Here is a 26847-nt window from a genome sequence, read left to right on the forward strand (position 1 = left end):
GATCCCGACAACGATACGACCTGTCAGGGATCGTTGCTGCGTCGCTATGTGGTCGCTGGTGAGCTGTCAAACAGGCAGGCTCACCAACGATCAGGGGAGCAGCGACACATCTTGGAAAGAATCTTTCCACGATGTCCTGCTCCTGGTTACTAGCCTGCTGAAGCAGGAGCAGGCTGGTAACTATGGTAAACATCGGGTTACTAGGGGCACACGCGCTCCTAGTAACCCGTTGTTTATCATGGTTACCACTCTGCTACGGTGAGCGGGAGGTTACCGCTCACTTTAGCAGGCTCGTAACCATGATAAGCAACGGGTTACTAGGTGCGCGTGTGCCCCTAGTAACCCGATGTTTACCATAGTTACCAGCCTGATCGCTGCTCCCGCTGGTCACACACAGCGATGTGTGCTAACCAGCGGGAGAGCAACGACCAAAAAATGGTCCAGGACACTTTGCAGCGATCAGCGACCTCACAGCAGGGGCCTGATCGTTGCAGAGTGTCACACATAGCGACATCGCTGGTGAGGTCGCTGTTGCGTCACCAAAACCGTGACACAGCAGCGATCTCGCTAGCGATCTCGCTATGTCAGACGGGGGCTTTATTCTTAGCAAAACACTGCAGGTAAACACCTAATCAAGACTTGCAATGCTAAGACTTAACCCTCATCTACCTGACCTTGCTACCTGCCTTCCCCCCCTGCCCAAATCCGGGGGCAGCACACCTTCTGCCAACCAACAGTGAGACCTATCCTGCCAAAGCTTGATTAAGTTAAGTTAATATAACACCCCTGATAGGACTTCCTTTTCCCCAGGCAACCCAGCTTTGCATGGACTTAGGTAGTGAGTGTATAAATTTGCCAACCAGCCCTTTTTCCACCATTTGTGCTGGAGAGCAGGCCTCAGGCTGCAGCCATTTTTGTACCAGGTGTAACAGGTCAAACATCTGGGACCGGGGAGGCTTGTCCTTTGATAGCGCCAGAGGTGCACCCGTTGTTCCCTGATGGACTGGATTACGCCCAAGCTAGCCAGAATCTTCTCCTTCAGCTTGCCATACTCCTTGGCAGCCTACAGGGCGAGGTCATAGTATGCTTTCTGCGGTTCCCCAGTAAGGTATGAAGCCAGGACTTCTGCCCATTGTTCTGGGGCCAGTTTCTCTCTGTCTGACACCCACTTGAACATGGTCAGTAAAGCCTCAACATAATCCTCCAGAGTCATTTTCTGCAAGGTCTCCTGTACCGTTCGTCTCACCAGGATACCTTCACTTTGGCTGGTGGGTGGTGCCATCTCAATGGCCCAGACAGTTTCAGCCGGGAGAGATATCTGCTGCTGATGCTGATGCTGAATTGGCTGTAAGTGCTACTGATGCTGCTGCTGTTGCTGTTTTAACTGCTGTGGCAACTATTGCTGTTGCTGTTGAAACTGCTGGATCAGCTGTTTGTTGGTTTTCTGCTGGGTCTACTGCTGGTTCTGTAGGTGCTCTTGCACCTGGATCAATTTATTAACAAGCTCCCCCATGCTTTCAGACTGTGTTTGCAATGCTGTAGCTACCTTTCCCAAGGACATTCAATCTTTATACAGCAATAGCGTGTACTCTCTGTTACTTCACACCTGCATTTCATCCACCAGTTGTAGGGATTCACTAGCTTTTAGGCAGCAGGTAGAATTCACACAGGCTTGTAGTTCTTTGGTCAACAGGGAGGTTTATTGAAGTGCATAAACTTCCAGCAGAAAGGAAAACAAACAGCCTTTCTGCGGCATAAAGGAACAAAATAAACAGTCCATATTCAGGAAAATGTGGGGTCATCCATTCAGATAGATGTCCAGCTGTCTCAAGTCTGTCAGAGAGACTAACACCAAGAGGTTTCTTCACCTCTCATCCCAGACACAGACCACGGTCTCCCACACGTGCAGCAATCCTGGAACTTCTAATCCTTTGGCACAGGATTAGAAGGGTTGAAGACAATTGACATAAGTTTTCTACAGTTTGCTAAAGAAGTAGAAAGCCAAACCGGGGTGAGTGTTTTTTGTGGTACAATTAGGCGTACACTGCAGAGGAATAGCATTCATGGGTGTTGTCCACGAAGGAAGCCTCTACTAAAGCCCATGCACAAAAAAGCCAGCGTACAATTTGTCAGGGCCTATGCTGAAAAATATGAAGACAACTGGGAATATATTCTGTGGAGTCAAGAGGCTAAAATAAATGTTTTTGAACTAATGGCTTCAAAACCGTATGGCATAACAAAGGTGAGGAGTACAAAGAAAAATGCATGGTGCCTACAATGAAACATGGTAATGGCAGTGTGCTTATGTTGGGCTGCATGAGTTCTGCTAAATTTCATTTACGATATCATGAATTCACAGATGTGCTGCTCTATATTGAATGAGAAGATGCTACCATCATTTTGGTAGAGGTTTACTTTTCCAATACGACAATGATCCAAACACACATCTAAGGCCACTGTTACATTTCTGAAGAAACTGTGAACGTAATTCATTGGCCAAGTATGTCTGGTGATCTGATCCCAATTGGACATCTATGGGGAATTCTGAAGAGAAAAGTTGATCATAACTCTACATCCAGCACCCAGGCTCTAAAAGAGGTCATTCTTGAAGTCTGGAAAAAGATAGAAGTTGCAATATGTCACCAAATTATTAATTTCATGCCTAGAAAACTTGGTGCTGTCCATAAAAGTATTGGAGGTCATACAAAATACTAGATTTAGCAGTATTTGATGTGGGGTGTATTAATTTTTGCACCAACTAACGAGTAAGACTGAAGATTTTTAATTAAAATCTTACTTTTCAAAGGGGATGAACTGATTTATGTTGAGCACTATGGGTATGCGTGTATATATAGATATATATATAAAAATATATATATATATAATGTAAAAACATAAAATAACATAAAAACAAAATAGTAAGTAAACGAATAAATAAATATTAATAGTACATATAAATAACTTTTTACTTTGTTAATACTATTTTGATTAAAAAAGCATAAGAGCCATCCCACCGCAACAAGGTGTACCCAATCGGGATGGTCCCTAGCTCTTCTAGTTCACCTCACTATGCGTTAGCAGACCTCAAAATAGATGGGGGCAGAGCAGTACCTGGACCCGACTGTTCGGACACATGGTTGTGGAAAGCTATATAAACAAAATACCCAGCCTAAAAAGGAGGCATCATGCTCCTATTTTTACAAAGTACAAAAAACTAAAGCAAAACCAATGAAATGGACAGAATATATGTTGTTATAAGTGCAATGCGTGGGTGCACATTCACACAAAATGAGCAATTACCCTGTAGTGAGTAAATAAGTAAATATATATATATATATATATATATATATATATATATATATATATATACACGCATACATACATACATACATTAGCATAGCTGGGAAGGGCAGGGTTAAATCCCAGCTCTGCAGTGTCTTGCTTTGTTACACCTGTAGGGTTTTGTTAAGAGGCAAGAAGTAGATTCATTGTGAGACCAGTCAAGATGTGAGCTATAGCTGAGAGAGAGACATGCCGGGGACTGTCTCTGAATGGAGTGACTGAGGAGTCAGTCTGTTGGATATAGCAGAGGCAAATGAGTTAACTGGTGAATGGACAGACCACGCGCACCAGAATGGATGTGTCTTGGAGCTGAAAAGTGTTAGAAAGCCAGAATCCCTCTCAGAGAAGAGTCTGTGCAGGCTGTGTGCAGAGAACTGCAAGTATCAGTAGTTGCTATGGACAATAGTTTTTTTATTTGACCGAGCTGAGGCTAGCTTAGCCGTGAATGGGTAGCCAGGGTCTGTTCTGTTTAGTTAGCACCTGGACAAGGCTATGGATTTATGCTTATGATTTTGTTTTCGTGCTGTGCAACTTGTGGAAAGCAATAAAACCTGCACCTGTTTGGACCAAAACAACATTACCCGTGTGAACACTACCTAAGACATAATGCCTAACGCCTGCCATAGAGAGTGTAACCCTCTAATATATATATATCTATATATTTATATATAGATATGTATATATAAATTTATTCAGTATCGAGTATGAGCACCACACACCAAAATAAACACACTTACATGCCTTGACTGAAATCAATAAGATTATTAATGGTTGTCTGAGGAATTTTCTGCCATGCTGAATGCACTTGGGCACCCAAATCATCAAATTCCGCTGCTAGTAGCTCCTTTTGAAATTGCCGACCAATGAAGTTCCAGATGTGCTGTTAGAACCTTGCTCTTAGGTTTTTTTTCCTTTGCTGGTCACATGACCTTGTTGGCCTATTTAAGCCTGCTCCGCCCTTCTGGCTTTGCTGGACTTCATTGTATATCTACTTTCTAGCTAGCCTGTGCTCTGTGTCTTGCTCTGTTAGTTTGCTTGGTCTACTGACCTCTATGTTCTATATATTTTGTTTGTTCGTCTGTTTGCTACTATTTCTGTTAGGAGGTGTCCCATATTCCTCCCAGTCCTTAGTACTTGTAGGGATTCCTTCCCCACATCTATAGGTCTCCGTACAGACTAGCTTAGGACTTTAGCAGGTCTGATCGCAGGATCAGGTCCCCTGTTACATCGTAGGGATTTAGCTCAGTTCTATCGTAGGGACAGATCTCCTCTCTTTCCTTAGCTCTGGTAGCAGAACATAACAGTAAGTCCAGCCAGCAAATTCTCTAAGGAAAGATTTTTCTGTTCCATCATGGTGTCGGTTCAGGATTTGGTTCATCGCCTGCAGGGACTCTCTCTGGAGGTGGCCGAGCTCCGTCAGCACGTGAGTAACTGTCCTGGAGCACATTTCTTGGAGCCTAAGGTATGTTTGCCGGATTTATTTTTTGGTGAACACCGAGAATTTTTTTCATTTAAAAATGCTTGCTTATTGTATTTTCATTTGAGACCTAAGTCCTCTGGGGATGAATCCCAGCGCGTAGGGTTCATAATGTCACTTTTGCGCAAAGAGCCTCAGGAGTGGGCCTTTTCTTTGCAACCTAGTGATACATGCTTCAGATCAGTGGATAGTTTTTTTTCTGCTTTGGGACTATTATATGATGATCCTGACCGTGTCGCATCAGCTGAGACTGAGTTGAGACGTTTAAAACAGGGATCAGGTAATGTGGAAAAATATTGTACTCATTTCCGTCGTTGGTCTACTCAAACAGGGTGGAACGATTCTGCTCTGAAAAGTCTATTTCTTGCTGGGCTCAGTGAAAGGGTTAAAGACCTGCTAATTGCTTATCCTACACCTGAAGATTTGCAACAGGCTATGCAATTAGCTATACGGGTGGATAGAAGACTGCGTGCAAGGGTTAATGAGAGCAAATCCTCTGCTATGTCAGTTTCTGGCTATGAGAATGTGTGTACTAACAGTGGTGAACCGATGGAGATTGGATCGGTGGCACCTCGCTCTCAAGAAAAAGACCGTCGATTTTCTGAAGGCTTGTGTTTCTATTGCGGAAAATCTGGTCATTTGATTAAAGGTTGTGAGCTTCGTATGAAGAAAGAAAAAAAAATGGTCAGTCACGCCCGTATTGCCTGTTTAAATTCCAAGGGTATATTTTTAGCTGCTTCCACGATTGCTCAGAAAAAATTAATGGAATTTCGGGTGTTTGTTGATTGCGGGTCTACTCTGAATGTAATTGATGGGGGATTCGTGGAAAGACTCAATTTAAAACCTGAACCTTTATCATCCCCCATTGCTGTGGTTTCTGTGGATGGTTCCCCTTTGAAGAATATTACTCTCAAGGTCTGTGAATTTCCTCTCACTATTAATGGTGTTCACCATGAGAAATTGGATTTGGTAGTGTTGAATAACTTGCCTTCTCCAGTAATATTGGGATTGCCCTGGTTAAAATTTCACAATCCTGTACTGGATTGGTCTACCAGTGAAATTAAATCCTGGAGCCATAAATGTTATGACAAGTGTTGTAACGGGCGTATTGCAGCTTTGGATAGGGGAGAATTGCCTGTTCCTATTCAGGATTTTTGGAGAGTTTTTTCTGAGAAGGAATCGCAGGTTTTGCCTCCCCATAGAGACTATGATTGTTCTATTGAATTTGTCCCTGGAGCGACTCTTCCTAAAAGTCGTTTATTTAACCTTACTATTCCTGAGAGGAAGGCTTTGGAGGAATACATACAGGCAAGTTTGGCCGCCGGTCACATTAGGCCCTCTAAGTCTCCTGTGGCGGTTGGATTTTTTTTTGTAAAAAAAAAGGACGGCGGTTTACGTCCTTGTCTGGATTTTCGTGAGATTAACAAAATTACTGTACGCAATCCTTACCCACTGCCATTGATTCCTGATCTGTTTAACCAGTTAATGGGGGCCAAGTGGTTCTCTAAAATTGACCTTAAGGGGGCATACAATCTGTTGCGCATGAAGGAGGGTGACGAATGGAAGACTGCTTTTAACACTCCTGTGGGTCATTTTGAGAATCTGGTTATGCCTTTTGGTCTTACTAATGCTCCTGCATTTTTTCAGAATCTGATTAATGACATCCTTAGACCTTTGATCGGCAAAAATGTGGTTGTGTATTTGGATGACATTTTGATTTATTCGCCGGATCTGTAGTCTCATTGGCGGAGCGTGCGTGAGGTATTACAGTTATTAATGGACAATTCCCTTTTTGCTAAGCTGGAGAAATGTGAGTTCGCTGTACAGAGAATTAGTTTTTTGGGCTACATTATCTCCAGCAAAGGTTTTGAGATGGATCCGGTTAAGGTTCAGGCTGTGCAGGAATGGCCTAGGCCTATTGGTTTGAAATCGATACAGAGGTTTTTGGGTTTCGCCAATTACTACAGAAAATTCATAAAAAATTTTTTCAGTATTGTCAAACCTCTGACTGATCTCACCAGGAAAGGTGCTGATGCGGTTCAGTGGTCTTCTGAGGCCATTGAAGCTTTTGTGTATCTCAAGGAGAGGTTCACCTCTGCTCCCATCCTTATGCAGCCTGATGTTACTAGGCCGTTTTTGGTTGAGGTTGATGCTTCCTCTGTGGGGGTTGGCGCAGTATTGTCTCAGGATAACGGGGATGGATTACATCCCTGTGCCTTTTTTTCAAAAAAATTTTCGGAGACTGAACTGAATTACGATATTGGTAATCGGGAATTATTGGCTATTAAACTCGCATTTGAACACTGGCGCCACTTCTTGGAAGGTGCGGAATTTCCCGTTCAGGTTCTTACGGATCATAAAAATCTGATATATCTTGATGCTGCCAAGCGCCTGAATGCCCGTCAGGCTAGGTGGGCACTGTTTTTCTCGCGGTTTAATTTCTCCGTTACTTACATCCCTGGTACTAAGAATGTTAAGGCGGATGCCTTGTCTCGCAGTTTTTCTCCCATAGTCGGTGCTGAGAAAGAGGAGAACATTTTACAAGAAGGTGTTGTGATAGCTGCTTTGGACTCCGTTTTGGAAAATGAGATTCTTAAAGCACAGGAGAATGCCCCATCTAACACTCCTCATGGGAGGTTGTTTGTGCCTGGGACCTTTAGGAGAGATTTGTTTGTTGAGTGTCACGAATCTCGGTTGGCAGGTCATCCCGGAATCTCTGAGACCAAGAGACTGGTGGGTCGCAGTTTTTGGTGGCCTGGATGGCAGAAGGAAGTCATTAAGTGGGTGCGTCAATGTACTATATGTGCTAGATCTAAGTCCTCACATACTCCTGCTGCGGGGTTGCTTTGTCCTTTGGAGGTTCCCAGTGCTCCTTGGACACATTTGGCTATGGACTTTATAACTGACCTTCCCCCCTCTGAGGGTTTTACTGTCATCTGGGTGGTCGTGGACCGTTTTAGCAAGATGTGTCACTTGGTTCCCTTTGTCAAACTGCCCTGCGCTAAAACTCTCGCTAAGGCCTTTGTCAAGGAAATTGTCAGACTTCATGGCGTTCCTACTGACATTGTTTCTGATAGGGGTCCTCAGTTCGTGGCTCGTTTTTGGCGTGCCTTTTGTGACAGGTTGGGAGTTCATTTATCGTTCTCGTCCGGATATCATCCTGAATCTAATGGCCAGACAGAAAGGAAAAACCAGGATGTTGAGCAGTTCTTGCGTTGTTTTGTGGCAGACAATCAAGAGGGGTGGTCTGAGTTTCTGCCACTTGCTGAATTTGCTCTGAACAATCATACATCTTCTTCTGCTGGTTGTTCGCCTTTTTTTTGTTGTTCTGGGAGACATCCGTCGTTTGGGTCGTTCTCCAAGTTGGGATCTGCCGTGCCTGAGGAGGAGAATTTTTCCGGTGATTTGGAGAGAGTTTGGACGGATGTGCGTGGTAATCTTCAGGAGGCCAACAGAAAATCTAAGGACTACTTTGATAGGAAACGACAGGAGGTTTTGTTCGCTGTTGGTGACATGGTTTGGTTGTCCTCTAGGAATCTGCGGTTGAGGATTCCTTCTAAGAAATTGGGTCCCAAGTTTGTAGGGCCCTTTAAGGTGCTTCAGGTTGTCAACCAATCTGCTGTTAGGTTGGAGGTTCCTACCTCCTGGAGAATTAATCCGGTATTTCATGTCTCTCTGTTAAAAAAAGCTGTTGTATCGGATTGTGACGCCTCTGCCTCTGTTCCTCCGGTGGTGGAGGACGGGGAATATGAAATTTCTCGCATCCTTAACTCTAGACTGTATAGAGGTAGTTTGCAGTATCTTGTGGCCTGGAAAGGTTTCGGACCCGAGGATAATTCTTGGGTGAGGTCGGATGATGTTTCCGCGTCCAGACTTATCAGAGCGTTTCACAGGAGATTTCCTGATAAGCCTGGTCCTAGGGGATCCGGAGGATCCTCTTAGAAGGGGGGGTACTGTTAGAACCTTGCTCTTAGGTTTTTTTTCCTTTGCTGGTCACATGACCTTGTTGGCCTATTTAAGCCTGCTCCGCCCTTCTGGCTTTGCTGGACTTCATTGTATATCTACTTTCTAGCTAGCCTGTGCTCTGTGTCTTGCTCTGTTAGTTTGCTTGGTCTACTGACCTCTATGTTCTATATATTTTGTTTGTTCGTCTGTTTGCTACTATTTCTGTTAGGAGGTGTCCCATATTCCTCCCAGTCCTTAGTACTTGTAGGGATTCCTTCCCCACATCTATAGGTCTCCGTACAGACTAGCTTAGGACTTTAGCAGGTCTGATCGCAGGATCAGGTCCCCTGTTACATCGTAGGGATTTAGCTGAGTTCTATCGTAGGGACAGATCTCCTCTCTTTCCTTAGCTCTGGTAGCAGAACATAACATGTGCTCAATGGAAGACAAGTCCGGAGACGCTGAAGGTTATGGTAGCATGTTTATTCCATTGAGGCTGCTCACAAGTAGCATGAGTATCATGCGGCCTGGCGTTGTCGTGTTGAAAACTGCTCATTTTGGAGCAATGACGGCACCACTTGTTCTATGAACACATCAATGTAATGCCTAGGTGTTAATGCTACTGGAATGAAGACTAGAGGGGTTCAATTACTGTACATTATGCCACTCCTTAATCCTGGAAGTAGGGCCAGTGTGAAGTTCCCTTATAAAGGCCTCTTCATGGCGTTGCCACCGTATTCTCCAGATCAATATCCAGCTATCCTTGTCTTCAAGTGGTACTCATCGCTGAAGAGGATAGACCTCTATTCCAGGATGAATTGTCATCTTGCTCCACACCATGATAGACCTTGAGACCGGTGGTGTGAGGTCACTGGGACACCTATAACTGGACGTCTGGCTCAAAGACTAATGTTGTGCAAACATCTTCTATTTTTTTTTTGTGTAGAAACTGTTTGATGCATTTGGCATCGACTGAATCAAAAGTGGATTCAGTGGTATGGCCATTTCTCCAATGAATCCCAAGAGCTATGTTTCAATACGACATATCCAGGCCGTAGGTTGCTTGTGCTACAGTGGGCAGTCTGTGTAGCCTAGATATGCTACCATGGCTTACAGTGTCTCCGGACTTGTCTCACATCGAGCAGATATGGGATGTCACTGGTTGGCAACTGTAAAGTGAGCAGCTGATCTTGATGATTTACATGCCCAAGTACATTTAAAGTGGCAGAAATTGCCTCAGACAAACATTAATAACCTCATTGACAGCAGCCAAGGTGTGTAAGTGCATTTATTTCATGCTCAATACTGAATTAATTGAGAGGTTTTCAAAATGTTGTTTCCATTTTTCCATCATTTGCATATCGTTAACATGTCTATCGATCCTGTGATTTTCATAATTCCACGACTTTACATTCTTGATGTTACAATTTTAATGTTGAAGAGTATATTTTGATCAAAGTACACAAACTTACAAACTCCGCAGGGTCAATTATACAGAAAGGCCATGTGTCTACGAGAAGCATAAACAAGGAGTCATAAATACTATTTATGTTAGTAAGATGCACTCTTTTCTGATACAAGAAAGTAAAACACATGTACCGTCGTTTATGTGCCAGTTTTTCTTTTTCAAGATTGGCTCGCTAAAACATTACACCACGAACAGGAAAGAATAATAATAATTGGTTAAAAGTTAAAAAAGTTAAAAGTTAAAAGTTAAGTTGGTTAAAAGTCTTCCATCGCAGTAAATAGTCTTTTATTAACTTGGGATTTCCTTCTGCAAAATCATAAAGTATTTCCACTTAGTGTTATTGCCTCATAGGCATTACATACAGCTTCAGATAATTATCACACATTTGCATTGTAATGCATTTGATAATAATAATCTGTTCCATTCCTACGTTGTGTATTTTTTCTTTTCTAACAGGCATATCGTGCCCGTGATGAAGCCCAGACACAGTGCTCTCAATGCCTAATAGACAAAGACAAGTACCGAAAGCAAATCCGAGAACTAGAAGAGAAGAATGATGAACTTAGAATTGAGATGGTCAGAAAAGAGGCAAGAATTGTGAATCTGGAATGTAAACTGAGACGAGTACTAAAGGACGGGGTTGCTTTGGACCAGGTGAATATCTTTTCCAGAAAAAGCAGCAAAATATCAAAATAGTTTTTTTAAATTTTCTTAAAGGGAAACAGTAAGGACGATTTTACTACTAAAACTAGTTGTATGACAAAATATTTTAGTTTTGAACTTTGATTTTTTTTTACTTAGGACGCATGGCACTCTTCAATTTGACCTTGAGTTTCTCTGTTAGTTTTTTTTAAAGGGAATCTGTTAGGATGATATCACTAATGAAAATAGAGGTATGGCTGTACAGATTCTAGTATGACAACAATAGTCATACCTGTTTTGTAGTAATCTGATGTGCAAGAGTGGAGAAATAGCTCTGATGTGCTAGAGTGGAGACATTGCTCTGACGGGTTAGAGCGGAGAACTTGCTCTAATGAGATGGAGCAGAGAATTCGCTCTGATGGGCTAAAGCGGAGAAATCACTCTGATGGGTTAGAGTGGAGAAATGGCTCTGATGGGTTAGAGTGGAGAAATGGGCCTGATGAGCTCGAGCGGAGAATGACTCTGATGAGCTTGAGCGGAGAAATTAGTCTGAGTTAGAGCGGAGAAATTACTCTGATGAGCGGAGAAATGGCTCTGATGGGCTAGAGCAGAGAAATGGTTCTGATGGGCTAGAGCGGAGAAATTGAGCTGATGGGCTAGAGTGGAGAAATGGCTCTTATGGGCTAAAGCGGAGAAATGGCTCTGATGGGCTAGAGCAGAGAAATCGTTCTGATTAGCTAGAGCGGAGAAATCGCTCTTATGTGCTAGAGCGGAGAAATGGTTCTGATTGCCTAGAGCGGAGAAATCATTCTGATGGGCTCGAGTGGAGATAACGCGCTGATGTGCTAGAGAGGAGAAATTGCTCTGATGGGCTAAAGTGGAGAAATCACTCTGATATGCTTGAGAAGAGATAGCACTCTGATGGATTAGAGCGGAGAAATCACTCTAATGAGATGGAGCTGAGAAATCACTCTGATGGGCTCGAGCGTTGAAAAAATTTTTTGGACTAAAGCGGAGAAATCACTCTGATGGGTTAGATCGGAGAAATGGCTCTGATGGGCTAGAGTGGAGAAATGGCCCTGATGAGCTCGAGTGGAGAAATGACTCTGATGGGCTAGAGCAGAGAAATGACTCTGATGGGCTAGAGCAGAGAAATGGTTTTGATGGGCTCGAGTGGAGAAAAGGCTCTGATGGGCTAGAGCAGAGAAATGGATCTGATGAACTAGAGTGGAGAAATGGTTCTGATGGGCTAGAGTGGAGAAATCGCGCTGATGGGCTAGAGTGGAGAAATCGCACTGATGGGCTAGAGCGGAGAAATGGCTCTGATGGGCTAGAGCGGAGAAATGGCTCTGATGGGCTAGAGCAAAGAAATGGCTCTGATGGGCTAGAGCGGAGAAATGGCTCTGATGGGCTAGAGCGGAGAAATGGCTCTGATGGGCTAGAGCGGAGAAATGGCTCTGATGGGCTAGAGTGGAGAAATCGCGCTGATGGGCTAGAGTGGAGAAATCGCGCTGATGGGCTAGAGCGGAGAAATGTCTCTGATGGGCTAGAGCGGAGAAATGGCTCTGATGGGCTAGAGCAGAGAAATGGCTCTGATGGGCTAGAGCAGAGAAATCACTCTGATGGGCTCGAGCGGCAAAAAAGCTCTAATGGGCTAAAGCGGAGAAATCACTCTGATGTGCTTGAGCGAAGAGAGCACTCTGATGGGTTAGAGCGGATAAATCACTCTGATGGGCTAGAGCGGAGAAATCGCTCTGATGTGCTCAAGTAGGGATAGCGCTCTGATGTACTCAATCGGAGAAATTGCTCTGATGGGCTAGAGCGGAGAATTGCTCTGATGTGCTAGAGCGGAAAAATTGCTCTGATGTGCTAGAGCGCAGAAATCAAGCTTTTAAGTCACATGAAAATTAGCCTGGAAGTGCATTGAGGATGTGTCATTGTAGATGTGTCAGCACACTTGTTGTATTTCCAGGATAATTAGCATGTGGCTTCAAAGATTGATTTCTCATCAGAGTGATTTCTCAGCACTAACACATCAGATTACTCCAAACAGATAAAAAATGTATTGTTATACTATTACCTGTAGAGCCATGCCACTAATTTTAATTTCAGAGGTAACATCATTCTGACATGTTTCCATTATATAAAAAAAGACAGAGAACCCCCCAGGGTTAAACTGGAGAATGTGGTGTGTCCTAATTGAAATGCTAGAATGCTAAAATTTGTGTGATTCCAATTTCCTTAATCTAAGCATTTATTTATCATAGGTAATATTCACTGATATCACCAAAAACTTACAAATACTGCAAATACCCTATCAAAGCCTTTGATAAACAAAACCATAAGGTGCCTGTATGTGGCACCCCAGGAGTCCGGTTGCCACAGTGGCATTGCCTCCCTCACAAGAGGTGATGCCATGCCTGGAAGCAAGCAGGGATCCCCTAGTCAGGTATACTAACATGCAACACGTTCTTGGCTCCAGACCAGCAAGAGGAGCTCCTCCCCTTTGCAACTGGGATCTGGAGGCGGGGCTAGTTAGACTTAGAGAGAGGAGTTGAAGTCAGGATGTCGACGAGGAAAGACCTAGGGAGTGGAGCTGTGCGGCAGTTCACCCCTGAGGATAGGAGCACGGAAGACCCGGACACCGGAGTCCGAGGTTGTGGGGCACTGAAAGCCCAGCAGCAGAAACCGGAGGGCAGGAGACTGCAGGTCTCCTGGCCCCACCAGACGCCCGGAGGCTCAGCAGCACCGCAGGGCCCAGCACCACCACTTGGGAGCGACGCATCAGCAAGGCCCGAGCTGCCTGCCATACGGGTGAGCACAAGGACGTTGTATCCAGGGACAAGGGCCACAGCACAGCTACAAGCAGCAGGGCCAGAGAGATTAGTGCAAAAGGGAAGGCCTACAACTCCACCTGGCAAGGTGGATTCCTTACTTGCTTCCAGGCTGCCCGGGCTTCCATTTCTAGCCAGTACCCGTGTTCCGGTCTGCCTAATTGACGCGCCCCTGGGCCTGCTGTGTCGCGCAGCGTCTCGCGCACGGGGGCTTACCCGGAACCGGATCAGATGAGGGTTGTAGTCTCCGAGTGGCGGGGACCCGGTCCGTGCCCAGGGAGTCAACTCAGTGTGTGGCAGTCTTGATAGATGTTATTTTAGTGTCGACTACGCCACCCGTTGATTTGCAGCTATGGAGCTGCCGCTGCAGGGCAGACCGCTGAGGCCGGTGTAGAATTGTGCAGCGTGATAGTATAACCCCCAACGGGAGGGGTATGGCCTCAGGGCAGCCGACGTGGAAGATGAGGGTAGCAGGAACCACTCAGAGACGGTGCGGTGTAATTCAGGGTCTTTACTGGTAACAACGATAGACCCTCCCGGAGTACTTGCTAGCGAACGGGGCCTGGTCAGTCCTTGAGCAGATGGGATCTCCCCTGGCCAGGCGGAGTTGTAGGCCTCCCAAACTGACTGTACTCTTCTGGCTACCTTGCTAGAAGCGGATATAAGTAGCCCACGTCCCTGAGTGTACCGTGTGGTGCTCACCCGTATGGCCGGTGACTCGGGGCCTTCTAATGGCTTCCGCTCCACGATGGCGGCGCTGGTCCCACGCGTGTGACCGTGCCTTCGGGTTTCTGGGCCTGAGGACCTGAAATCCCCTGCCGGTCGGCTTCTGCTGCTGGGTAAGAGTTAGTCCCCACAGCCTCGGATGCCGGGTCCGGTAAGAAAGCTTCTCAGTCAGGGCGAGCTCTGCAGCTGCCAGCCCCTGACTTGTAGTAGTATTGCTCCCACTGAGCTTCTGCTGTTTCTTCCTGTGACTGTTTCTTGTCTCTACTCTCCTTGACTGACTAACCCTGCTTCAGCCCCGGGTTTATATAGGGGAAGGTCTTCCCCTCCCAAGACTGGGCAGGAGGTGTGGCATGCACAGGATCCCTGACCAAAGGACCTCCCACCTGCTCTCAGACATAACATTACATTACTGTGGGAAACCAGACCCCTGGGGTGCCACATTCCCCCCTAGTGAAATTTAGTACTCCGGGACTAAACATATTTTAGAAAAACATAACAAGATATAACAACAATAATAGTACAATAAGAAGAAACACATAAAGGTGGTCACGGCATGTCCGTAAACGGGTGTAGTCTTTGAAGAAAAGCAAGGTGTCCATTTCACCAAAACAGGGAGACGTAACCAGGTAGGGGTTTGTCCTGCCCCGAGTCCTTAACAGTCTTTAGTCCGTCCTGGGTTACGCTCCAACTATGTACAAAGGATTCCCGGTAAATCCACCAAGGACTCCTACAAATAACTAGAAACACAAAATTATACACAAGCAACAATACACAGGTAAACATAAATAAAACAATTTATACACTTCAAATCCTCCAACGTGCGGGTAACTGGCCTCTAGTGACCCTAGTGGACCTACGGAGCTGACTGTCTAGCCCTGAACTACAGGGTGTAGGAGCTGTCAAGGGTAAACTGGGCAGCTGTCTACCGGCTCTTTGGCTCACTAGGGATATGGCAGGCTCACTGCAAGCAGAGGGTTGATCCTCCTGGTCTGCGGGTGTGGGGTCTTCTGCCTCCTGGACCGGCTGTTCTTCCAGCTCTACCTGTTGCTCCGTAGGTGCTTGGGATGCTGGTTGGAGGAAGGTGAGTACGGGTACCACAACTGCACCATTGACTTGAATCCAAGACCGAGGGAAGTCCCCGAGCACAGTACTAACCATATCTTCCCTTTCCTCTACGGGTCGATGGTCTTCTTGTTCCTCTTCAGGGTTCCTCAGTTGTTCGGGACACTTCTTCAGGTGGTCCCGGGATACAATGGCTGTAGTTTCCCCTCCGTCTTTACTGATGGTACAAACCTTCGGGTTCTCGTGGCTTGAGGGCAGTACGGTGTACGGGTCCTTCTCCCACTGGTCGTCCAACTTGTGGAGCCGTCTCTTCCTCTTCAAGACCTGCTCTCCGGGTACCAGGGGAACAGCGGGAGCATACTGGTTGTAAGTTTTCTCTTGTCTTTCCCTAGCCTGACAGAGACTTCGCTCCACGCTCTCCTGTACTCTCCGGTACTGCTGCTGCCTCTCTGTGTCCCAGTCTGCTTCTGGTGAAGTGTCCTCGGGTGTCAGGACTCCCATTTCCAGGTCAACAGGTAACTTACCAGGTCTTGCCCTCATTAGGTAAGCCGGGGTACAGTTGGTGGAACCTACCGGGATGTGGTTGTATAGGTCCACCAGATCGGGCAGCTTCTCAGGCCACAGACTGCGTTCTTCCAGGGGCAACGTTTTCAGAAGATCCATTACCACCTGGTTCATTTTCTCACAAAGTCCATTAGTTTGCGGATGATAGGGTGTCGTCCTTATCTTCCGGCAGCCATACAGAGTGCAGAATTCTTGGAAGACCTCCGCTTCAAAGGCAGGTCCCTGGTCTGTCAACACTTGGTCCGGGTACCCGTGTGGACGGCAGAAATGCTGCTGGAAGGCTCTCGCTGCTGTTCGAGCTGTTAAGTCCTTGACGGGGACGACAACCAAGAACCGGGAGTAGTGATCCACGATGGTTAGTGCGTAGACGTAGCCACTTCTGCTTGGGGTCAGTTTTACATGATCCAAGGCTACCAGTTCCAACGGCTGCCGGGTGACGATGGACTGCAGGGGAGTCTTCTGGCTGGCACGATCCTTCCTTCTTAGGTTGCACGGGCCACAGTCTCTGCACCACTTCTCAATGGTTCCCCTCATGCCTACCCAGTGGAATCGCTCGCGCAGCAGGAACTCCAGCTTCTTCCACCCGAAATGTCCAGCTCCGTCGTGGTATGCCTCCATCACCATGACTGCGTCTCTTCGTGGCACCACTACTTGCCAGAGTAGTTCATGCGTCCGGGAGTTAACCATTCTGCGGCACAACTTCCCCTTGTAAAGGAACAGTCGACTCCTCTCTGCCCATAGTTGTTTGGCTTCCTCCGGAGCGTCTGGTTCAAGGCAAGCCTCCAGGCGAGTCAGCATCTCCTTCACCAGTCGGACGGCAGGGTCGCTGTCTTGCGTTTCCGCCCAGTTGTAGTGAGGTAAGGGGTTCAACGTAGCAGCCTGCTTACTCCTTACCCGGTGGGAGTACTGGATAGTCCCATGACGGTGGAACGCAGGGAGTTCAACTTCTTCCAGTCCCTCCGGATCTTCTCCTTCGTCCGGCAGGTTGGGCATCCTGGACAGGGCGTCCGCGTTGGTATTGGAGCGTCCGGCCCGGTATTTGATTGTGAACTCGTAGTTGGACAGACGGGCCATCCACCTCTGCTCCAGGGCACCGAGTCTTGCCGTGTCCAGGTGTGTCAACGGGTTGTTATCCGTGTACACGGTGAACCGGGAAGAAGCGAGGTAATGCTTAAAGCGCTCGGTGACTGCCCATACTATGGCCAGGAACTCTAGCTTAAATGAGCTGTAATTCTCGGGATTCCTTTCGGTGGGTCGCAGCTTTCGGCTGGCGTAGGCGATTACTCGTTCCTTCCCCTGCTGGATCTGGGACAGTACGGCTCCTAGCCCGATGTTACTGGCGTCGGTGTAGAGGATAAAGGGCTGGCTATAATCCGGGTACGCCAGGATTTCGTCCCCCGTGAGGGCCATCTTCAGCTGGCGGAAGGACTCTTCTTCCAGCTCCTCCCATTTGAAGGGCGGCTTCTGGTTCTTGGCCTTCCGGGACTGGCCTATCAGGAGGTCCTGCATAGGTGCTGCCTTTTTGGTGAAACCGGGAATAAACCTTCGGTAGTAGCCTACCAACCCGAGGAACTGCCGCACTTCTTTTACGCTGGAGGGGCTTGGCCATTCCTTAATTGCGGTGATCTTATCAGGGTCGGGAGCCACTCCGTCAGCGCTCACCACGTGTCCCAGGTACTGCACCTGTGGTTTCAGGAGGTGACACTTGGAGGGTTTCACCTTTAGGCCGTAACTCGCCAGAGCTTCGAACACTTCCGCCAGGTGTTTCAGGTGGTCCTCATACGTCTTGGAATATACGATGACATCGTCCAGGTACAACAGGACCGTCTCGAAGTTTCTGTGGCCCAGACAACACTCCATTAGTCGTTGGAAGGTTCCTGGTGCGTTGCAGAGTCCGAACGGCATGCAGGTGAACTCGCTAAGTCCCATCGGGGTGGTGAATGCGGTCTTCTCCCGGTCCGCCTCTGCTACAGGAACCTGCCAGTACTCGCTAGTGAGATCCAAGGTAGAGAAGAAGTTAGCAGATCTTAAAGCAGCCAATGACTCCTCTATCCTTGGTAAGGGGTACGCATCCTTGTGTGTGATACGGTTGATTTTCCGGTAATCTACACACATCCTCATGGTGTTGTCTTTTTTTCTGACTAAGACTAGTGGAGCTGCCCAGGGGCTACAGCTATCCCTGATCACCCCAGCCTCCTTCATGTCTCTAAGCATCCCCTTGGCGTGTTGGTAGTGTGCAGGGGGTACGGGTCGATACCTCTCTTTTATGGGAGGATGGTCTCCCGTGGGGATGTGGTGTTCTACCCCCTTGACTCGCCCGAAGTCTAACGGGTGTTTACTAAACACTCTCTCGTACTCTTGAACCACCCGATAGACTCCCTGTTTCTGATGTGAGGGAGTGGAGTCAGTACCCAAATGTAGTTGCTGACACCAGTCCTCCTTTGTTTTCTTAGAGCCGTTACCTTCCTCCGGGTGAGATGGAGGCAAGGGTTCCACAGATTGTATAGCATTTTGGTTAATGGTATATAATTTGGCTAGCGTGGCATACCGGGGCAGGTACACTTCCCTCTTCCCGATATTGATTATGCGAACGGGCACCCTCCCATGGCATACATTAACCACCCCCCGTGCTGTCAAGATGGTGGGCCTACTGTCTGAGTAAACTGGTTCTACCATTGCCTGGTAATCTCTACCTCTCAGACCAATAGCTGCCCGGCACCAAATCATCATTTCACTTTTTGGGGGCATGGCAATAGGAAAAGGGTCACACATTCTTACGCTACCAATCTCACCGCCGGAGAGTTCCACCTGTTGCTGTCGCATCAGTGCCCGGATCTCTTTCTGGAGCACCCGCTGCTCGCCGGAGCTGGCGTTCTTGGCAACCTGCTGTAAAAGGAAAATCACCTCTGCAAGACAATTTTCAATTACATTAGTTCCTAGAGTTATTTTTGGGTGACTCTCATGTTTGTCAATATCTACAATGATCAGTCCCTGTGCTGCCAGTTCGACTCTACCGATTTTGATGGTCACCTCTTTAAATCCGATCTGTGGCACGGGCTGGCCATTGCTGGCGATGATACTCAAGTCGTCGTCAGGGTAGCGGGTAATATCCGAGTCATTCCAGTACTGCTTAAAGAGCACGTACGGGATGGTGGTGACCTGTGACCCGGTGTCCAGTAGGGCACTCATGGGAATGCCATCCAGTACCACAGGCAAGACTGGACGTCCTCCCACATATCTGTCGCGCCAGTTCGATGGGCCTGGTGATCTTTTTCCTGGGGGTTGGCCCTCTACCCCAGGTTGTGCCAGTTTAAAGAACAGTACCTTGCCATATGTCCGGGTTGATTGCAGCGGCGGCAGATGGGTCGTCCGTCTTCGCTGTATCGGTCACTGGGTCTTCCTCTGGCCGGTGGGGTCCTCCTTGGTCGACGCCACGGGATGTCCTCCGGTCCGGATGCCAGCTGGATCTTCCCTGGAGTGGAAACCTGTAAAGACTGCACAGTTCGGGTTAGCACAGCAACGCTCTTAGCTAGCTCTTGGACCTGATGGTGTAGGTCTGGAGCCGGGTCATTGTCCAAAGCCTGCGCATCAGCTCCCACAGGCCCTGCCGACAAGGGCGCCGCCTCCTGGTGTTAAGTGCTAGCTGGGCGCCTGTGGGTCACAACGCCACCCGGTGCCGGTTCTCGGAGCACCCGGATGGCTCTGTCCTTGAACTGTGCAAAGCCCAGATGGGGATCCTGTAAGGCCATCGCCCGCAACTGGGTTCGGTGGGCATTACAATATAGTCCCTCTATAAATTGTTCGGTCAACAGCCTGTGCTCGTTTCCCACTCCATCAGGGTCGGTCTGCTTAATGGCCCTCAGGGCCTCTTGTAGGTTTAGTGCATAGTCCCTTATACTCTCATGCGCTCGCTGCTTGCACCCGTAGAATCTAAGCTTAATCTCGGCTGAGGTGCGGGTATCAAAGGTATCCTTCAGCCGGGTTAGTATCCCTGCGACAGTCTTCCTCCCAGGTGGCCAGGATTTTACTTCCCTTTTGGCTGCCCCGGTTAGTTGGGCCACCAGGATGCTCACTTTTTGCTCTTCTGTGAGGGGGTACACCTGGAAGAGGCTATCCAGCTTTTCTCTAAAGTCATGCAGGGTATGTGACTCCCCTGAGTACTGGGGTAGCCAAGCTGCTCCCGGGATATAGGGCATGGTGAAGGGCATAACTGCAGCAGCGGTGGCGCTGGCGGGGGTTGAGGCAATGAAGCTCTCCTCCGCATCCGACATCTTCCTCCCCCCTAGTGGACCGTGGCCTACCTTGCGATGATCCTGTTCCATAGGCCGCGGCTCCGCAGTAGATCGTCAGGGTTGAGGACCTTCCGTCGCGCTCCGGTGACGTCGGCGTCTGCTGAGCTCCTTCCAGGACCTTACGCAACGTCCGGACGTGAGGCGGGGCTTCAGTTCTCGCGCGCTTTCGGAGTCCACGCCCCTCTTCTTCCCGCGCGGCGTCCTCAAGATGGCGTCCAACGGCGGGAAAACTCCACGGATGGCGGGAAGAAGGCTGAAGATGGCGCCGGATGGCGGGAATCTTCACAGATGGCGGGAAGAAGGCTGAAAATGGCGCCGGATGGCGGGAATCTTCACCGATGGTGGGAAAACTTCACGGATGGTAAGTTTTAAAAGTCTCTTTTTCAGGCACGCAGTACCCGGTGGTTGCGGGCACGAAATCCTGCCGACTACGCCAAAGTTGACGCGCCCCTGGGCCTGCTGTGTCGCGCAGCGTCTCGCGCACGGGGGCTTACCCGGAACCGGATCAGATGAGGGTTGTAGTCTCCGAGTGGCGGGGACCCGGTCCGTGCCCAGGGAGTCAACTCAGTGTGTGGCAGTCTTGATAGATGTTATTTGAGTGTCGACTACGCCACCCGTTGATTTGCAGCTATGGAGCTGCCGCTGCAGGGCAGACCGCTGAGGCCGGTGTAGAATTGTGCAGCGTGATAGTATAACCCCCAACGGGAGGGGTATGGCCTCAGGGTAGCCGACGTGGAAGATGAGGGTAGCAGGAACCACTCAGAGACGGTGCGGTGTAATTCAGGGTCTTTACTGGTAACAACGATAGACCCTCCCGGAGTACTTGCTAGCGAACGGGGCCTGGTCAGTCCTTGAGCAGATGGGATCACCCCTGGCCAGGCGGAGTTGTAGGCCTCCCAAACTGACTGTACTCTTCTGGCTACCTTGCTAGAAGCGGATATAAGTAGCCCACGTCCCTGAGTGTACCGTGTGGTGCTCACCCGTATGGCCGGTGACTCGGGGCCTTCTAATGGCTTCCGCTCCACGATGGCGGCGCTGGTCCCACGCGTGTGACCGTGCCTTCGGGTTTCTGGGCCTGAGGACCTGAAATCCCCTGCCGGTCGGCTTCTGCTGCTGGGTAAGAGTTAGTCCCCACAGCCTCGGACGCCGGGTCCGGTAAGAAAGCTTCTCAGTCAGGGCGAGCTCTGCAGCTGCCAGCCCCTGACTTGTAGTAGTATTGCTCCCACTGAGCTTCTGCTGTTTCTTCCTGTGACTGTTTCTTGTCTCTACTCTCCTTGACTGACTAACCCTGCTTCAGCCCCGGGTTTATATAGGGGAAGGTCTTCCCCTCCCAAGACTGGGCAGGAGGTGTGGCATGCACAGGATCCCTGACCAAAGGACCTCCCACCTGCTCTCAGACATAACATTACATTACTGTGGGAAACCAGACCCCTGGGGTGCCACATAATCACCGCAAGTAAACATAAGAGGAAACCGCCATTGAGTTGTGGACTGATTATTAACCCCTGCACTACATCGCCCAGCATCATCTACTTCACTACAACATCTACACTGCCCTGGAGCTAAGCTCTACCTGTGGAGAGCCAAACCAACTCTGCTGCATTAAGCACCAGCTCCAGAGGACCTGCGCTGCAGTGGCGGCTACCTATAGCCGCATACCACAGGTGGCGTCACAAATTTCATACATAAAAACTCTAAAATCCTTTTTTTTTTTTTACTGACCGCCCTGGGTCACGGACCGGGTCACCGCCACTGTGACATCTCTCCAAGCAACGACCGGCCCGGCACCGAGTACTCCACGGCCCAGGGGGCGCGTCATGTACACATTAGCGTAATCTAGATTAAATTTAGGACTGGCTGATGTTCTAATATGTATAGGAGCCAACCGACTCTTCCCTAATTGCAGACTGTCTGGGAAAAGGAATGATTGGACATGTTGATTTTCAATATCTCGATCCTCTGTTCCCAACGTAGATAAGAGGAATATTACATAGGCTTATTTTTCAGATCCCAATGAACATATATGCACGCTTGGTCAAATCTTGGATAATAATATAATATGTAATATGGCCCCTTGCCTCTAACCATACTCTTTAAAGGTAACCTGTGAGAAGGGTTTTGCTATCCAAAGCTCTCAAACTACCTGATAGTTCTTATTAGCCACCATCAATGTGTCATTTTGTTAAAAATACAGTTTAATACCCACTCATGGTGCATGCTAATTTGGTCTATCCAGTCAAGTCAATCTGTCAACATCCTATAAGGCTTGCTTGACATCAGAGAGGACAAGACCTGTAATGTTCCCTATCCTCAAAGATTTCCATCAAGAGCAAGTGCATACTAAGCTTAATTTTAAGAAAATGACACATTGACTGACGTGTTAACGACATTTCTGTAAACTGCAGCAAGAGAACTGTCAGATAGTAGTGGCGTGTTGATGGGGATGGGACGAGGAAGGTTTCCTTTAAAGGGGTTGTCCAGTACTTTATATTATCTCCCCCAATGTATCCCCCGGGGCCCCTAAGGATTTTTGTAATTACCTTACGTTGCAGATACTGCCTGTGAGCGGCGCCATCACTGGTCGCTCACAGGCATCACATCACCCCCGGCTGCAGCCGGCTCTGACATCCGCTGACGTCATGACAAGTGCTGGCAGCAACCGGGGATCTCTGACTTCTGCGTTCCGCGGTGGATGCCAGGCTATGGGTGGGGCTACCCCCCCCCGCGTCACACCCAGCATCCACCGTGCGCTCTCCCTCTCAGTATTCATTGGGAAAGTGCGCGGTGGATGCTGGGTGTGATGTGGGGGGTAACCCCGCCCACAACCCAGCAGCCACCGCAAGGACCCCAGCGCTGAGTCACACCACACTTGTCGTGACGTCAGCGCGGGGTCATGTGATGCCTATGAGCGGCCAAGGATAGCACCGCTCACAGGCAGAAACAGCAACGTAAGGTATTTACAAAAGTCTTTAGGGGCCCCAGGGGGATACATTGGGGTGATAATATAAAGTACTGGACAACTTCTTTAATCGCCCCATAAGTTTTTCTACCAAACATATTCATTTTAATATAACAATATAACATTCTGATTTCTCCTCTAGAGTTTGCCCAGGAATCTACACATTGTCATGCCCCCAAGCTCAAAGACAAATGGTCAAGATGCGGAAGACTCGTCAGATTCCATGGGATCTCCAGATGATAAATATTTCTTCAATGCCGAATCACAGAAAAAGAGAAGGATGAACATAAAGGGAATTCCACAGGTATGTGTCTTTCAGACTTAATATAATCATGTAGAAATAGAAACAAACAGTCAGAAAGCTGCAGTGTACGAGAATAGAATGAGACATGGGCAGAAGAATCAGCGTTTCTTTTCAGAAGGACATCTTGTATTCTTTGTTACGGATCTGGGTGGTGGAACCTCTGTGCTGCGGTGCAAGGAGGGACCAGAGGGGCGTGACTAAGTATCTACTCGGCCTGACCAAGGTCAAACGGCGGCTTAGTCGACTCCGTGAACCAGCGAATGATCCATCCGAAGACCAGTCTCGGAGATAGTATATCCCAGGAACGGAAGGGAAGTCTGCTCGAAGAGTCATTTCTCAAATTTTGCGAAGAGACGATCTTGCCGGAGCCTTAGCAGAACTTGACGAACATTCCTCCGGTGTGTGGGCAGATCCGGAGAGAAGACAAAGATATCGTCCAGGTACACCACTACGCAAGAATACAAGAGATCTCGGAAGATGTCGTTAACTATCTCCTGGAAGACGGCTGGAGCATTACAGAGACCAAAGGGCATCACGCGGTATTCATAGTGACCGTCCCAGGTGTTGAATGCTGTCTTCCACTCATTTCCCTGAGGGATCCGGACCAAATTGTACACCCCACGAAGATCGAGCTTGGTGAAGATCCTTGCGCCTTTAAGGCGGTCGAACAGCTCCGAGATGAGAGGCAGGGGGTACTTATTCTTGATGGTAATCTGGTTTAGGCCCCGGTAGTCGATGCACGGCCGTAGTGAGCCGTCTTTCTTTTTAACGAAGAAGAATCCTGCTCCAGCCAGGGAAGTAGATTTCTGAATGAACCCCCTAGCAAGATTCTCCTCAATGTACTCAGACATGGCCCGGGTCTCAGACAGCAACAAGGGGTAGATACGCCCACGGGGAGGAGAAGCACCAGGTACCAAGTCAATGGGGCAATCATAGGGCTTATGGGGTGGAAGAGTCTCAGCCTCCTTCTTGTCCAAGACGTCCGCATAGGACCAGTAGGGTGCCGGCAGACCAGGTAGATTAGCCGGAGAAGATGGAGGTCGAGCCGGACGTACCGGAACCAGGCAGGTCTCATGGCAATCCTGCCCCCAACGGAGCACCTTACCAGATCGCCAATTCAGGACAGGTTCATGTCTCTGTAGCCAGGGTAGACCTAGCAGTAGGGAGTGAGAGAGTCCAGATAGCACATGAAAGGAGATCCTCTCCGAGTGCAGCATTCCCACCTGAAGGGTTACTGGCTCTGTGACGAGCAAGATGGTCTCCGGAAGAAGTCTCCCATCCACGGAAGCAACTGCCAATGGTTCGGTCAGACGTTTGGTAGGAATCTGAAACCGCTCCACAAAGGCCTGAGAAATTAGATTTCCAGCGGCTCCGGAATCCATGTGGGTGGTCTCAAAGAAGCGGGTCTCACCACTGGAAATAGAAACGGATAGAGTCAAGGATGGAAATGATTTACTCTTGTCTAGGACGACCTCCCCGAGAGGTCCTAGACACTGGAGTTTCCCGGCTTCGCCGGACAGGAACGGATCAGATACTCACACAGAAGAAGCAGCTCCCCTCGGCTCGGCGCGTCTCTTGGCGAGACTTGACCATCTTGGTCTGGTCAATCTGTATGGGTTCGGGTGAGCGCGACCGGGGAATTGCTGGTTGGGAGGCAGGTTTCTGGAATACAGGAGCGAGACGAGGTAATCTTCTCTCCCGGGTAGTCTCCTTAACTCGTTCCAAGAAACGGATGTCAATCTGGGTAGCTAGTGACACCAGGTTGTCTAAGGTGGAAGAGACGTTACGACCAGCTAGCTCATCCTTGATCCGTCCAGAAAGACCCTCCCAGAAGGTGGAGCCCAGGGCCTCGTTGTTCCAGGCAAGCTCAGATGCGAGTGTACGGAACTGTATGGCATACTGGCCCACAGTGAGACTCCCTTGGCGGAGATCGAGAAGGGAGGAGGCAGTAGAAGTCTTTCATCGAAGACCTTCTGGAAGGCATTGAGGAAAGTCGAACACCAGGGGATCCCCTCTCTCCCATAGAGGATTTAGACATGCCAATGCTTCCCCGGTGAGGTGAGACATAATGAACGCCACCTTGGCCCGGTCAGAGGGAAACTGATGTGCCAGGAGTTCGGCTGGAGATGGACACAGATGGGGTGGACAGCGTGTCCAGGCAGGAGTTGACAGACCGCAGGTAGGTCAGGATAGTTTCCTGTTGGGATCTCTGACGAGAAACCTCCTGGTACAGGTCAGAAAGCAAAGGAGCCTGGGGGCCACCGGGTTCCATGGCCCATGCAAACTGTTACGGATCCGGGTGGTGGAACCTCTGTGCTGCGGTGCAAGGAGGGACCAGAAGGGCGTGACTAAGTATCTACTCGGCCTGACCAAGGTCGCACAGCGGCTTAGTAGACTCTGTGAACCAGGGAGGGGCCGAGCAGAGGGACCAGGTGCCACTCTGGGACCGACCTTGTATGAGAGCATGTGACTCCCACGGGTCAAAAGGCAGGAACTGACTGGTACAGCGGAAGAGCACGGCAGGCAGGCTGACTGGTCGTCCAGGTAGTCAGGCAGGCTGATTCGGCTGATACCCAGACAGGTACTCCAGGTAGGCAAGCTGGCGGGCACAACACGTAACTGGCAGGTGCTTCCAGGTAAGCAGGCAAGCGGGTACGGCTGGTAACAGACAGGTGCTTCCAGGTAAGCAGGCGGGTGGGCACGGCAGGTAACAGGCAGGTGCTTCCAGGTAAGCAGGCCGGCGGACACGGCAGGTGACAGGCAGGTGCTTCAAGGTAAGCAGGCGGGCAGAGCCCATAGACAGACTGGCGGACTGGACTGTAGGCAGACTGTCAGGCTGGAGAGTAGTCAGACTGGCGGACTGGACTGAAGAACAGACTGGCAGAGGACCTGAGGGCTGAAGCAAAGTAAGAGTAACAGAGCAACAATCTTGCACGGGCACCTCCATATTGGTGGAGGTGCCTTTTATAGAGAAAGCCCTCCGGCCATTGGTCGGGGACTTTTTAGGATGGCGCATGCGGCCCCTTTAAGAGGGAGGGAGTGCATGTGCGCGCCCTAAGCACAGTGCCAGGGAAGCTGCGTGCACCAGCAGCAGCAGCAGGGAGGACGGAAGACGCCAGAGCAGGACCGCGGCGGTACGGGGGACGGCGTCTCTGCCTGGCAGGGGGCAGAGATGCCGATGCTACATTCTCTATTGGAATTTCTGTATTCAACACAAAAACTGCGCTATATA

General features: G+C 48.9%; 1 protein-coding gene across 1 annotated transcript in view; it reads left to right on the forward strand.

Moving 5' to 3' along the window:
* CARD11 (caspase recruitment domain family member 11) overlaps positions 1 to 26847 on the forward strand; it is a 192774-nt gene that overhangs the window by 98645 nt on the left and 67282 nt on the right. The window contains exons 8-9 of the mRNA XM_073647913.1: positions 10689 to 10886; positions 23454 to 23615. Coding sequence (XP_073504014.1) covers positions 10689 to 10886; positions 23454 to 23615 — 360 coding nt within the window. The remainder of the gene's footprint in view (positions 1 to 10688; positions 10887 to 23453; positions 23616 to 26847) is intronic.

The sequence above is a fragment of the Phyllobates terribilis genome, unplaced genomic scaffold (genome assembly GCF_046119375.1).
Source record: "Phyllobates terribilis strain yellow unplaced genomic scaffold, ASM4611937v1 Scaffold_9__5_contigs__length_417890890, whole genome shotgun sequence".
Classification (NCBI taxonomy): Eukaryota; Metazoa; Chordata; class Amphibia; order Anura; family Dendrobatidae; genus Phyllobates; species Phyllobates terribilis.